The following is a 13,560-nucleotide window of genomic DNA, read 5'->3' on the forward strand; positions in this document are numbered from 1 at the left end:
CAGACCAGCCTGGGCAATGTAGCAAGGCCTGATCTCTACTAGAAATAAAAATAAATCATCTATGGCCATACCACCCTGAACACTCCCGATCTCATCTGATCTCAGAAAAATAAATCATTAGCTGGGGGTGGTGGCGCATACCTGTAGTCCTTGCTACTTGGGAGGCTGAGGTGGGAGGATCACTTGAGCCCAGGAGTCCGAGGCTGCAGTGAGCTAGGATTGCCCCACTGCACTCCAGCCTGGGCTACAGAGCAGGCAAGGAGTGCATTTGAGGGTCTGAGATACTGGGCTGGGCAGGGCAGGGGAGAATCTGACAAGTTGGATCCAGAGTCTCAGACAGCCTCTCAATGCCTTGGTGAGCATGATGACTGTGTCACCATCATTGAGGTCCCTGCTCTCACACATGATGCCACAGGACATTGCTCTGTAATCACACAGGGTGCTTTTCAAATAGCCTGGCAGGGAAACAGGCTAGCCTGAGATCATAGAGCCCAGCCAAGCATGTCTTATGTCTTACAAAGCCCTGCAGAATCGATTCTAGATCTTGGAGTTAAAGCCTGCATTGCCACACTGTTTGGAGATCATGGATCCCCTCCTGGAATCCATTTGGTTTCTGTTTGGAATCTGTTTGGAGATTATGGATCTCCTCCTGCCCAGGCAGGAGGGAGCCTCAGGATCTCTGTAGCCACAGCCAGGGTCCCTAATGTCCCATAGGGCACAGTGCTGGAGCCTACAAATGCAGGAGGCACGGTGAGGTGAGGTTAACTCATCCAAGAGTCTGAAGGTTGGAAGAGGATGAGCTCAGATGAAAACCACCTTCTAAGCATACCATTAGCCACCCTATCCTCCCAGGCAAGCCCGTTGGTAGATTTCATCTTCCAGCGTTCAGCAAGTGTTTCCTGAGCGTCATCTGTTTGCTAGGCATTGTTCTAGGTGCTTGGATACACATAAAGTCAGCAGGCAGGGCTCTGGTAGGGGGGCATTCCAGGCAGAGGGCACAGCCTGTGCAAGGTATCAGAGAAGGATGAACTTGTTGGAATCTGGTGATTGGGAGACCATTGTGGCTGGAGGGATTGGGTCTGGGGAGAGTAAGAAGGACGAGATAGGTGGGAACCAGATACAGACGGCCCCTTGGCCATAGTGAAGAGTTTCGTGTTTTATTTTATTTGTTTTTGTTTTTGTTTTTTTTAGAGATCGGCTCTAGTTATGTTGTCCGGGCTGGATTTAAACCCCCAGACTCAAGTGATCCTCCAGTCTCAGCCTCTGAGTAGCTGTGATTACAAGTGTGCACCACTGGGCCTAGCTCTGGAGTTTCTTTGTTCTTTTTCTGTTTTTTGAGACATAGTCTCACTCTGCCACCCAGGCTGGAGTGCAATGGCATGATCTTGGCTCACTATAGCCTCTGCTTCTTGGGTTCAAGCGATTCTTCTGCCTCAGCCTCCCAAGTAGCTGGGACTACAGGCATGCACCACTACGCCTGGCTAGTTTTTGTATTTTTAGTAGAGACTGGTTTTCGCCATGTTGGCCAGGCCAGTTTCGAACTCCTGAACTCAAGCGGTCCTTCTGCCTTGGCCTCCTAAGTAGCTGCAATTACCAGAGCTGCACCACCATGCCCGGCTCTCTGGGGTTGATTTTTTCAATGAGATGGCACTGGGGAGCCATGGCAGGGCTTTGAGCAGGGGAGGGATTCAGGCTGACTCAGATGTTTCTGGGATGGTAAACCCACGTGTCAGCAATCTGGGCCACTCCCAAACTTAGAACGTTCTGGGTTGGCCGGGATGGTCCTTGCCTTTCTGGTCAGTAAGCTGGACCCTGCTGTGACCACGTCCCTCTGTGCCCTTGCAGGTCAGTGCAGGAGCCCAGCCGCTGAGCCATGCCGGGCCCCGGGCGGCCTGCAGCGAGCCCAACCCCTGCACCCAGGTAGTCATGAACAGCCACAGCTACAATGGCAGCGTGGGGCGGCCGCTGGGCAGCGGGCCGGGCGCCCTGGGACGAGACCCTCCGGACCCTGAGGCCGGCCACCCCCCACAACCCCCACACAGCCCGGGCCTCCAGGTGGTAGTGGCCAAGAGTGAGCCAGCCCGGCCCTCACCCGGCAGCCCCCGGGGGCAGCCCCAGGACCAGGACGATGACGAGGATGATGAGGAAGATGAGGCCGGCAGGCAGAGGGCCTCGGGGAAACCCTCAAATGTGGGCCACCGCCTGGGCCACCGGCGGGCGCTCTTCGAGAAGCGGAAGCGCCTCAGCGACTATGCCCTCATTTTCGGCATGTTTGGCATCGTCGTCATGGTGACGGAGACCGAGCTGTCCTGGGGGGTGTACACCAAGGTAGGCGTGGTCCTCCCCCAGGCACTCCAGGGAGGTTCCACCAAGCCCGCCTAGCTTTCTTGACATGGGGTTGGGGGTGGCAGGGCCCCCCGGGAGATAGGGAGTGTTAGGGGGCTCCCGGAGGTGAGGGCTCCCTGGCCTTCTGCATACCCACCTCCAGGAAGGTAGCAGGGAGGCTGCACATGGGGAAGGAAGGTTCCAGCCCATTCCCTGGCCAGGTGTCAAGGGGCTGCACCCTGGCTTAAGGCGGAGGGGGGCTTCCCCCCAGGACAGGGGTTCCCCAGAGTGGGCCTGCTCTGGGGAGCAACAGAAGATCTTCCTCCCCTTCCGAGAGTGAGTGCGTCCAGGTTACAAGCCTGGCTGTGGGTTCCCTCATGCCACCTAGAATGTGTGAGGATGGAGAGATCAGGGCTGTGTCAGCCTGTAAACTCTGAAGTGCCGAGGCTGGATGAGGTCCGGCCTTGTGAACTGTGAAGTGCTGTGCCCAAGTGAGGCCGGGCCTCATAAACTGTGAAGCACTGGACACATCTTGCTGTCAGCCCAGTCCCCAGGAATAAGGACAGGAGAGCACCGCTTCCTGAATACAGCACATGCTGCACGCCCAGCCCTGATAAGCTGTTTCACACACAGCAGCCCCAGGACTGGGGAACTAGCAGAAATTCAGGGTACAGTGGGAGAAGCCACTGGGAAGAGCCCCATTTGGCTGACTCCCATGCCCGGGAGCCAGGGTAAGGGGATGGGAGGGCCGCCGGCCCACCGCCTCCAGCGTCCATCCGGCTGTGTCCTCTCTCTTTACCAGGAGTCTCTGTACTCATTCGCACTCAAATGCCTCATCAGCCTCTCCACGGCCATCCTGCTGGGTCTCGTTGTCCTCTACCATGCCCGGGAGATCCAGGTCAGTGCTGAATACTGCAGGAAGCAGCTCCTCTCCTCAAACCCCAGATCCCCCCACACCAGCCCACCTTAGACCCCATCCCCTCAAAACATAAAAGGATGAATAATTGGCTTCTGATAGAAAAAAGATCTCCATAAAGACACACAGTTTCCATCATTCTAGATTTCCTTGAAACACACATCTGTGTTTTAATTTTCATTGATTATTTACAAAAAAGAACAGGTAGTGAGAAAGTGAGGGGCTGAGCTGGGACTCTGGGACACACAGGTTGTTTCCAGGCTGGAGTGCAGTGGTGCGATATTGGCTCGCTGCAACCTCTGCCTCCTGGGTTCAAGCGATTCTTCTGCCTCAGTCTCCCGAGTAGCTGGGATTACAGGCACATGGCACCACACCTTGCTAATTTTTGTATTTCTAGTAGAGATGGGATTTCACCATGTTGGCTAGGCTGGTCTCGAACTCCTGACCTCCAGGGATCCACCCATCTCAGCCTCCCAAAGTGCTAGGATTACAGGTGTCAGCCACTGCTCCTGGCCTATTTGTTTAGTTTTTGAGACAGGGTCTCACTCTGTTGCCCAGGCTGGAGTGCAGTGATGCAGTCATAGCTTTGACCTCTTGTGTTCAAGAGATTTTCCTGCCACAGCCTCCCGAGTAGCTGGGACTACAGCTGCGCACCACCACACCTGGCTAATTTTTGTATTGTCTTGTCAGTGTCTCGCCATATTGCCCAGGCTGGCCTCAAACTCGTGGGCTCAAGTGATCGGCCCACCTCACCCTCCCAAAGTGTTGGGACTTTACAGGCATGAGCCACCATGCCCGGCTGCACACGCATGTTGATAACAGCACTGTTCAAAGTAGCCAAAAATCACACCTGTGAACCCAGCACTTTGGGAGGCCAAGGCGGGTGGATCACTTGGGGTCAAGAGTTTAAGACCAGCTTGGTCAACGTGGTGAAACTCCATCTCTACAAAAATTAGCCAGGCATGATATCGGGTACACGTAATCCCAGCTATTTGGGAGGCTGAGGCGGGAGAATCACTTGAACCTGGGAGGCAGAGGTTGCAGTGAGCTGAGATCGAACCATTGCACTCCAGCCTGGGTAACAGAGCAAGACTCCGTCTCAAAAAAACAAAAATACAAAGTAGCCAAAAAGCAGAAACAACATCCAAATGTCCATCCAGGCATGAATGGATAAATAAAATGTAGTGCACCTGTACAATGGACAATTATTCAACCTTTTTTTTTTTTTGAGACGGAGTTTCACTGTTGTTGTCCAGGCTGGAGTGCAATGGCACGATCTCCAGCTCACCGCAACCTACGCCTCCTGGGTTCAAGCAATTCTCCTGCCTCAGCCTCCCGAGCAGCTGGGATTACAGGCATGTGCCACCACACCCAGCTAATTTTGTATTTTTAGTAGAGACGGGGTTTCTCCATGTTGGTCAGGGTGGTCTCGAACTCCCAACCTCAGGTGATCTGCCCGCCTCGGCCTCCCAAGGTGCTGGGATTACAGGTGTGAGCCACCGCGCCCAGCATAACCTTTTTTTTTTTGAGATGGAGTCTCACTCTGTTGCCCAGGCTGGAGTGCAGTGGCGTGATCTTGGCTCACTGCAACCTCCGCCTCCCAGGTTCAAGTGATTCTCCTGCCTCAGTCTCCTGAGTGGCTGGGATTACAGGTGCCCGCCACCACGCCTGGCTAATTTTTGTATTTTTAGTACAGATGGGGTTTCACCATATTGGCCAGGCTGGTCTCAAACTCCTGACCTCAGGGTGATCCTCCCACCTTGGCCTCCCAAAGTGCTGGGATTACAAGCGTGAGCCACCATGCCTGGCCTATTCAACCTTAACAAAAGAACGAAACACCAAAACAGCAGAAATGTATTGTCTGAAAGTTCTGGAGTATAGAAGTCTGAGATCAAGGTGTTAGCAGGGTTGGTTCCTTCTGAGAGCCATGAGAGATAATCCGTCCCAGGCCTCTCTCCTAGCTTTTGGTTGCTGCTGGCAATTTTGGGGGTTCTCAGCTTAGGAGATGTGTCACTCCAATCTCTGCCTTGAGGATCACATGATGTTCTCCCTTTGAGAGTGTCTGTGTCCAAATTTCCCCTTTTTAAAATAAGAACACCAGTCATTATTGGATTAGGGCCCACTGCAATTAGATGATTCCACTTTTTTTTTTTTTGAGACAGAGTTTCACTCTGTCACCCACACTGGAATGCCGTGGCTTGATCACAGATCACTGCAGCCTCGACATCCTGGGCTTACACAGTCCTCCCACCTCAGCCCCCAGGTAGCTGGGATTACAAGCACTTGCCACCATGCCCAGCTAATTTTTAAATTTTTTGCTTTTTTTGTAGAAAGGGGGTCTTACCATGTTGGCCAGGCTGGTCTTGAACTCCTGGGCTGAAGCGATCCTCCCACTTCAGCCTCCCAAAGTGCTGAGATTTCAGGCGTGAGCCACTATGCCTGGCCTGATTCCAGCTTAACTTCATTTTAACTAGCCGACCTCGTTACAATGACCTCATTTAACGAGATGACCTCTATAAAGACCTTATCTCCATATAAGAGCACATTCAGAGGTACTAGAGGTCAGGATGCCAACATATCTTTTTCAGCAGAACACAAATCAACCTATAACAACTTCTGATACTGAACATGGATGAACCTCAGAAATACGACGCTCAGCAGAAGAACCCAGACATAAAAGGCCACAAATCGCATGCTTCCATTTATGTGAAATTTTCAGAAGATGCAAATCCGCAGAGACAGAAAGGAGATTAGTGGTTGCCGGGGGCTGGGAAAGGAGCGACTGCTAATGGGGACAGGGCTCCCTTTTGGGGTGATGGAAGTGTTCTGAAATTAGATAGAAGAGGTGTACTAAATCCCACTGAATTGTGCACTTTAAATGGGAGAATTATACGGTTTGTGAATTTCATATATGTATACTTGTTTGTTTTTTTTTTTTTGAGATGGCGTCTTGCTCTGTCACCCAGGCTGGAGTACAGTGGTGCAATCTCAGCTCATTGCAACCTCCGCCTCCTGGGTTCAAGTCATTCTCCTGCCTCAGCCTCCCGAGTAGCTGGGATTACAGGTACCTGCCACCACACCTGGCCAATTTTTATATTTTTCGTAGAGATGGGGTTTCACCATGTTGGCCAGGCTGGTCTTGAACTCCTGACCTCGTGTTCCACCCGCCTCAGCCTTCCAAAATGCTGGGATTACAGGCATGAGCCACCGCCCAGCCTGTTTTTTTTTTTTTTTTTAAACACAGGATCTCGTTCTGTCGCCCAGGCTGGAGTACAGTGGTGCAGTCAGAGTTCACTGCAGCTTGTACCTCCTGGGATCAAGGAGTCCTGCCTCAGCCTTCCAAGTAGCTGGGACCACAGGCACAGACCACCATGCCCAGCTAAATGTAAAACCTTATATATACAGATATATAAAACCATACATATATAAAGACAGGATTTTCCTATGTTGCCCAGGCTGATCTCAAACTCCTGGGCTAGAGTGATCCTCCTGCCTCGGCCTCCTAAAGTGTTGGGATTATAGGTGTGAGCCACAGACCTGGCTTTTTTTTTTTTTTAACTGTAATTCAGGCTGGACACAGTGACTCACGCCTGTAATCCCAATACTTTGGAAGGCCGAGGCAGGAGGATCACTCGAGCACAGGAGTTCGAGATCAGCCTGGGCAACGTGGCGAAACACCGTCTCTACACAAAAAATTTTTAAACAGTTAGCCAGGCATGGTGGTACACATCTGTAGTTCCAGCTACTTGGGAGGTTGAGGTGGGAGGATCACCTGAGCCCAGGGAGGTCAAGGCTGCAGTGAGCCATGATCGCGCCACTGCACACCAACCTGGCGGACAGAATGAGACTCCCTCTCAAAACAAAAAACAAAAAACAAAACAAAACAAAACAAACAAACAACAAAATGGAGGCAGTATGGACGGTAACATAGCAAGACCCCCTCCTCTTAAAAAAAAAAAAAAGGCCGGGCTCACGACTGTAATCCCAGCACTTTGGGAGGCCGAGGCGGGCGGATCACGAGGTCAGGAGATGGAGACCATCCTGGCTAACACGGTGAAACCCTGTCTCTACTAAAAATACAAAACATTAGCCAGGCGTGGTGGCGGGCGCCTGTAGTCCCAGCTACTCGGGAGGCTGAGGCAGGAGAATGGCGTGAACCCGGGAGTAGGAGCTTGCAGTGAGCCGAGATCGCGTCACTGCACTCCAGCCTGGGCAACGGAGCGAGACTCCGTCTCAAAAAAAAAAAAAAAAAAAAAAAGGAAGGAGTTGGAGGCTCCAGTGAGCTATGATCCCGCCAGAGCAGGACCCGGTCTCAAAAAAAAGGGCGGGGGGTGGGGGAGGGGGCGTGGCCGCATTCCTGATGATACCTTTTGCCTCCAGCTCCAATATGATTGGTCCCGGCTCCATAACTGACAGATGTTATGTATCTTGGCGCTCCGCTCACCTCCCCTAGGACTGGCCCTGGACATGGCCAGGGTACCCCATGGAGGGCGAGCAATGGCGCTGCAGGGTGTCCTTTATGTCAACGCTTTGCCGATGTGCGAGCGGAGGAGGCCCCTAGAACGCGCGGCCGCCACATTTTAAGGAAGTGACTTTTTTTTCTTTTTCTTATTTTAGAATGACTTTATTGCTTCTTATTTTTAAAATGACACGTGAAAAAGGAAAAAAAAAAGATACTTAAGAGTTATACACACGTTCAGAAAGAAGAGAAAAGTACAGTGAAGGGCTGGGCACCCACACCTGGAATCTCAGCACTTTGGGAGGCTGAGGTGGGAGGACTGCTGGAGCCCGGGAGTTCAAAACCAGCCTGGGCAACAGAGCGAGTCCCCATCTCTGCATTAATTTTCTTTTTCTTTTTCTTTTTTTTTTTTTTTTATCGAGACAGAGTCTCACTCTGTTGCCCAGGCTGGAGTGCAGTGGCGCAATCTTGGCTCACTGCAACCTCTGCCTCCCAGGTTCAAATGATTCTTGTGCGTCAGCCTCTCAAGGCTGAGATTACAGGCACCCGCCACCACACCTAGCTAATTTTTTTTTTTTGTATTTTTAGTAGAGACAGGGTTTTGCCATGTTGCCTGGGCTGGTCTCAAACTGCTGGCCTCAAGCAGTCCTCCTGCCTCCCAAAGCACTGGCATTACAGGCAGGAGCCACTGCACCCATTCTGTTTCCACTTTTGGAGGTTGTGAATAGTGCCGTTGTGAATGTGTCTGTCCAAGGGTTTGCTTAAACACTTGTTTTAGTTTCTCTTGAGTCTGTCTAGGAGTGGGATTGCTGGGTCATTAGTAACTCTATGTTGAACTTTTTGGGGAACACTCATCTGATATTTCGTTCGAATTGTGGCCAGTGCTGAGAACTAGAGAGTTTTGCATACGAGGTCACGTTTCTGACTTCTCTTGGAAAAATTTGAAGCTGGTGCGGTTGCTCACACCTGTGATTCCAGCACTCTGGGAGGCTGAGGCAGGAGGACACTTGAGGCCAGGAGTTTTAGACCAGCCTGGGCAAAATAGGGAGACCCCATCTCTACAGGAAATTTAAAAAATTAGCCAGGCATGGTGTTGCATGCCTGTAATCCCAGCTCCTCAGGAGACTGAGGCGGGAGGATCACTTGAGCCCAGGAGGTCAAGACTGCAGTGAGCTGTGATTGCACCACTGCACTCCAGCCCAGGCACAGAGCAAGACCTTGTCTCCAAAAAAAGGAAAAAGAAAAGAAAAATCCTCGCCAGGCACAGTGGCTCACACCTGTAATCCCAGCACTTTGGGAGGCCGAGGCATGTGGATCACTTGAAGTCAGGAGTTTGAGACCAGCCTGGCCAACACGGTGAAACCCCGTATCTACTAAAAATACAAAAATTAGCCGGGCATGGTGGCAGGCACCTGTAATCCCAGCTACTCGGGAGGCTGAGGCAGCAGAATTGCTTGAACCCGGGAGGCAGAGGTTGCCAAGATCGTCTTCATGGTGCATGAGCCAAGTGAACCAGGATTGCGCCACTGCACTACAACCTGTGCGACAGAGTGAGACCCTGTCTCAAGAAAAAGAAAAAGAAAGAAAAGAGGCTGGGCATGGTGGCTTACGCCTGTAATCCCTGCACTTTGGGAGGCCGAGGTGGGCAGATCACCTGAGGTCAGGAATTCGAGACTAGCCTGGCCAACATGATGAAACCCCATCTCTACTAAAAATACAAAAATTAGCCAGGTGTGGTGGGGCAAGCCTGTAATTCCAGCTACTCCGGAGGCTGAGGCAGGAGAATTGCTTTCACCCAGGAGGCGGAGATTGCAGTGAGCAGAGATCGTGCCACTGCACTCCAGCCTGGGCGATAAGAGCAAAACTCCATCTCAAAAAAAAAGAAAGAAAGAAAGAAAGAAAGAAAAATCCGAGCCTGTGGGGTTTCAGGCCAGGCTGACGTTACTCTCTGGGGGCGCGGTGGGGCTGGGCAGGGAGCGCGGCGCGTGTCTGACACCCATGGCTGGCTCCCTCCCGCCCTCCACAGCTGTTCATGGTGGACAATGGGGCTGATGACTGGCGCATCGCCATGACCTGCGAGCGCGTGTTCCTCATCTCGCTAGAGCTGGCGGTGTGCGCCATTCACCCGGTGCCCGGCCACTACCGCTTCACGTGGACGGCGCGGCTGGCCTTCACGTACGCGCCCTCGGTGGCCGAGGCCGACGTGGACGTGCTGCTGTCCATCCCCATGTTCCTGCGCCTCTACCTGCTGGGCCGGGTGATGCTACTGCACAGCAAAATCTTCACGGACGCCTCGAGCCGCAGCATCGGGGCCCTCAACAAGATCACCTTCAACACGCGCTTCGTCATGAAGACACTCATGACCATCTGCCCCGGCACCGTGCTGCTGGTCTTCAGCATCTCCTCCTGGATCATCGCAGCCTGGACCGTGCGCGTCTGCGAGAGGTGCGACCCCCGCCCCTGGAGCCCCCCCAGCCCCCAGCCCCCGTCTCCCTGGACCTCCATGCCCATTCATGATTTCACCGACCCTGGGCCCCTCCCGACCCTGGCCATTGCTTCTGTCTCCCCGACTGCAAGACACCCGTGGTGCCTCCTGTCTTCCAGTTTGTGGCTTCAGTAATCATCCTCCCTGGGGACCTAACCCTGTGTCCCCAGCTGCCCTCAACCAGGGAGGGACCCCAGCTCCCTCTCCCTCATCCTCCCTGCCAGGGTCTCCCAAGCTTCCTTCTCCCAGCCCCTCGGCTCCCTGGGAGGCTGACTCCCGATCTCTGGCCCCGGGGGGCGCAGGCAGCAGGCACAGGGATGCCTCCCCGTCCCCTCTGTCTCCCACCTCCCACGTTTAACCAGCTTTCATTTTCCCCTCTGCCCGCTCCACTGGACTTTAGGGAAAACATGTGAGTCCCACCCTCCGCTGAGCTGTGTGCGCAGAGCAGCCGCTGCCACCGCTGCCGCCATCCCCGACCCGCTAGGAATTTAAGATTAGCTGCCGCAAGGGGAGGGAGGCAGGGAGAACGGGTCCGGCAGGGTGGGTCGGGGTAAGTCACCCCGTCACGGGGGCAGGCCACTCCACTGGGCGTCCTCTCCGAGCCTCAGGACCCTTGTGTCCGAAGGGCGAGGGATTAAGGAAGGGCTTGGCTCTCATGTTGTGTTTGGGCAGCTGACCCCTGGGAGCTCCGATGTTTCCTCCCAAGACTTAAATGGATCTGGGGTGGGCTAGGTGCGGTGGTGGTGCCTGTGATCCCAGCTACTCGGGAGGCTGAGGCAGGAGAATCGCTTGAACCTGGGACGCGGAGGTTGCAGTGAGCTGAGATTGCGCCACTGCACTCCAGTCAAAAAAAAAAAGACAAATAAATGGGTCTGGGATGAAGGAAAACCGGCCGTGCCTTTGGGACCTCCAAGCAGGAGGGAGTCTGTTGTAAATACCCCTAGGAGGTGGTGGGCCATCAACCCGATTTACAGAGAGGGAAACTGAGGCTCTGGGGGGCAAAGGGACTTGCCCGGAGGCTTGAGTCCTGGCAGTCTCAGAGGCAGAAGGGGCTCCGCCAGGCCTGGGGTGTGAGGGTGCCTTATCTGGGAGAGGGTCTCCCTGCCATGCGCCTAGCTGGTGGAGGCCCTGGAGGGGTCCCTGGCTGGACCCCTGCTTGCCCTCAGCACCCCATCCTCATCCCTCCACCCAGCCCCCACCCCCCATACTCCCACGGGCCCTGCCTGGGCATGAGGCCTGGCTCTCAGGGATGAAAGGCCCAGTTTCTCCGGCTGTTAAGGCTTCCAGGGCTCTCCTTGGGCTCTTGATGTTCCCCCATGCAGCTCTCACACCCCTGATGGGTGGGGTCAGAACTAGGGTCAGGTATCCCTGAGGTCCAAGCTGGGTCCTTGCAGGGCTCTGGGGGGGTGGGGCACGGGGCAGGGCCGGCAGGCAGCCAATCCTAAATTCTGAGCCTGGTGACAATGCTTGAAGCCCCCTTGCCTGCCTCGCTCTGACCCACCCCCGCCTCCCGCATGTCCCCCAGCCGTGCTCCTGGGTGGTCCCGCAGCACCCCCAACCATCGCTCCATCTGGATCTGGGGCTCACCCACCCACCGACTAGAGGGCACCCCCCCGCCCCTCCTGCCCTCTGGGGGTCAGGCAGCTTGGGGCTCAGATGTTTTGGTGTAAGATGGGGGTCAGTCAGCTGGGCGCTGTGGCTCATGCCTGTAATCCCAGCACTTTGGGAGGCCGAGGCGGGTGGATCACCAGGTCAGGAGATTGAGACCATCCTGGCTAACATGGTGAAACCCTGTCTCTACTAAAAATACAAAAAAAAAAAAATTAGATGGGCATGGTGGCGGGCGCGTGTAGTCCCAGCTACTCGGGAGGCTGAAGCAGGAGAATCGCTTGAACCCGGGAGGTGTAGGTTGCAGTGAGCCAAGATCATGCCACTACACTCCAGCCTGGGCAACAGAGAGAGATATTGTCTCAAAAAAAAAAAAAGATAGGGTCAGTCCCTGGGCCTTTACCCAGCAAGTGTCCTAGAAGCCCAGACTGGAGGTGCCTGGAGTGGCATTCGACTTCCGCGGGAGTGAAGACCCCCAAATGCCAATATTTGGGGAGCCCCCATCTCCTTCCCTCTGGAGCCTGACCCCAGCCCTATCCTTGGGCTGTGTCACCCACTGTGCCTGGCACAGGCCTCCCCTGAAGATCCTGCTCTATCCAGGCCACTTCCTCGGTGCTACCCCAGTTGGCCTCTGACCTTGAACCCCCCAGAGGCTGGCTTGGGGCTCAGATGATCTAAGCCCTGGGAAGGAGTGGGTTAGCTGGAAGCCAGGTCAGAGGGGGCCCAGTCTCCAGAAAAAGGCCAAGGGGATTTGGGGACTGAGAGCTGAGTGGGAACAGATCCTAGAGCCACCCCCAGACCCAGAGAGCCAAGCCCTCGGCCCGCTGGCATGGCCACAGGCAGAACCTCTTTGCAGCCCCTCTGGCCGAAGTCCCAAGCCTGGCTGTGACCAGGACTAAGTTCTGTCAGTCTTGGGGCCTGTCTCCCTGGGTCCCAAATATAGCCCCAGGCATCTCCCCAGTGCCAAAGCCGATGCCCCTCTCTTCCCAACCCCCAGATGCAACATAGGCTGAGTTGGGGGACTCATGCTGTCCTCCAGTCTATGTCCTTCCTACATGGACGTCCCTTCTTCACTCGAGCCCCAGGTGGTGATCCTCCAGCCTCCCACCTCCTCCAGTCCTCCTCCTTCCTCGGGGCCTTGCTGGCTGAGGAAGTTCTTCCTGGTGTCTGACCTGAATTCTTGCCTCCACCTCCTGCCGCTTCTGGTGCTGTGGTCACCCATCCCCCTGTCTGTGTGTGTCGTTGAGAGGGGGATTGTATGTTCATACAACCTCACCTGGGCCCCTCTCTGCCCCATCCAGGGAAGCAGCTTGGGGGGCAGGCAAAGGGAATGTGGAAGGGCTGTAGGGGGGGAGAGGGTGCGCCTGTCCTGTACCCACAGGACATGGCCCCAACGCAGCGAGGTGGACTCAGGGCCCTCCAGCCCTGGCGCTGCCCCAGGGGGTGTGATGGAGGCAAAGGGGATGGTATAGACTGAGCCCTCCCTCTTCCCACTCTGGCTCCCCCAGGTACCACGACAAGCAGGAAGTGACCAGCAACTTCCTGGGGGCCATGTGGCTGATTTCCATCACCTTCCTCTCCATTGGCTACGGCGACATGGTGCCCCACACCTACTGCGGGAAGGGTGTGTGCCTGCTCACTGGCATCATGGTAAGGGTGAGGGTCCATGTGTATGATCCTGGGAGGTCCAGCCAGCTGCCCGCTACACCAGCCCTTGCATACCCCTTGCTGACAGGGTGCTCATCCCATCACGAGCTGTGCCTGATC

The 13,560-nt window shown here is 54.7% G+C and overlaps 1 protein-coding gene across 8 annotated transcripts in view; it reads left to right on the forward strand.

The window, feature by feature from the left end:
- The window catches only part of KCNN1 (potassium calcium-activated channel subfamily N member 1), a 48,811-nt gene that overhangs the window by 20,746 nt on the left and 14,505 nt on the right, over positions 1-13,560 (forward strand). For all 8 annotated transcript variants that reach the window (XR_010153559.1, XR_008540800.2, XM_063800602.1 and 5 more), the window contains 4 exons: positions 1,846-2,328; positions 3,128-3,223; positions 9,727-10,145; positions 13,302-13,443. Coding sequence is in view for 6 of the 8 variants with exons in the window: in XM_054672614.1 (XP_054528589.1) it covers positions 1,846-2,328; positions 3,128-3,223; positions 9,727-10,145; positions 13,302-13,443 (1,140 nt within the window). In the remaining 2 variants the exon portion in view is untranslated. The remainder of the gene's footprint in view (positions 1-1,845; positions 2,329-3,127; positions 3,224-9,726; positions 10,146-13,301; positions 13,444-13,560) is intronic.

Source organism: Pan troglodytes, chromosome 20 (genome assembly GCF_028858775.2).
Source record: "Pan troglodytes isolate AG18354 chromosome 20, NHGRI_mPanTro3-v2.0_pri, whole genome shotgun sequence".
Taxonomy (NCBI): domain Eukaryota; kingdom Metazoa; phylum Chordata; class Mammalia; order Primates; family Hominidae; genus Pan; species Pan troglodytes.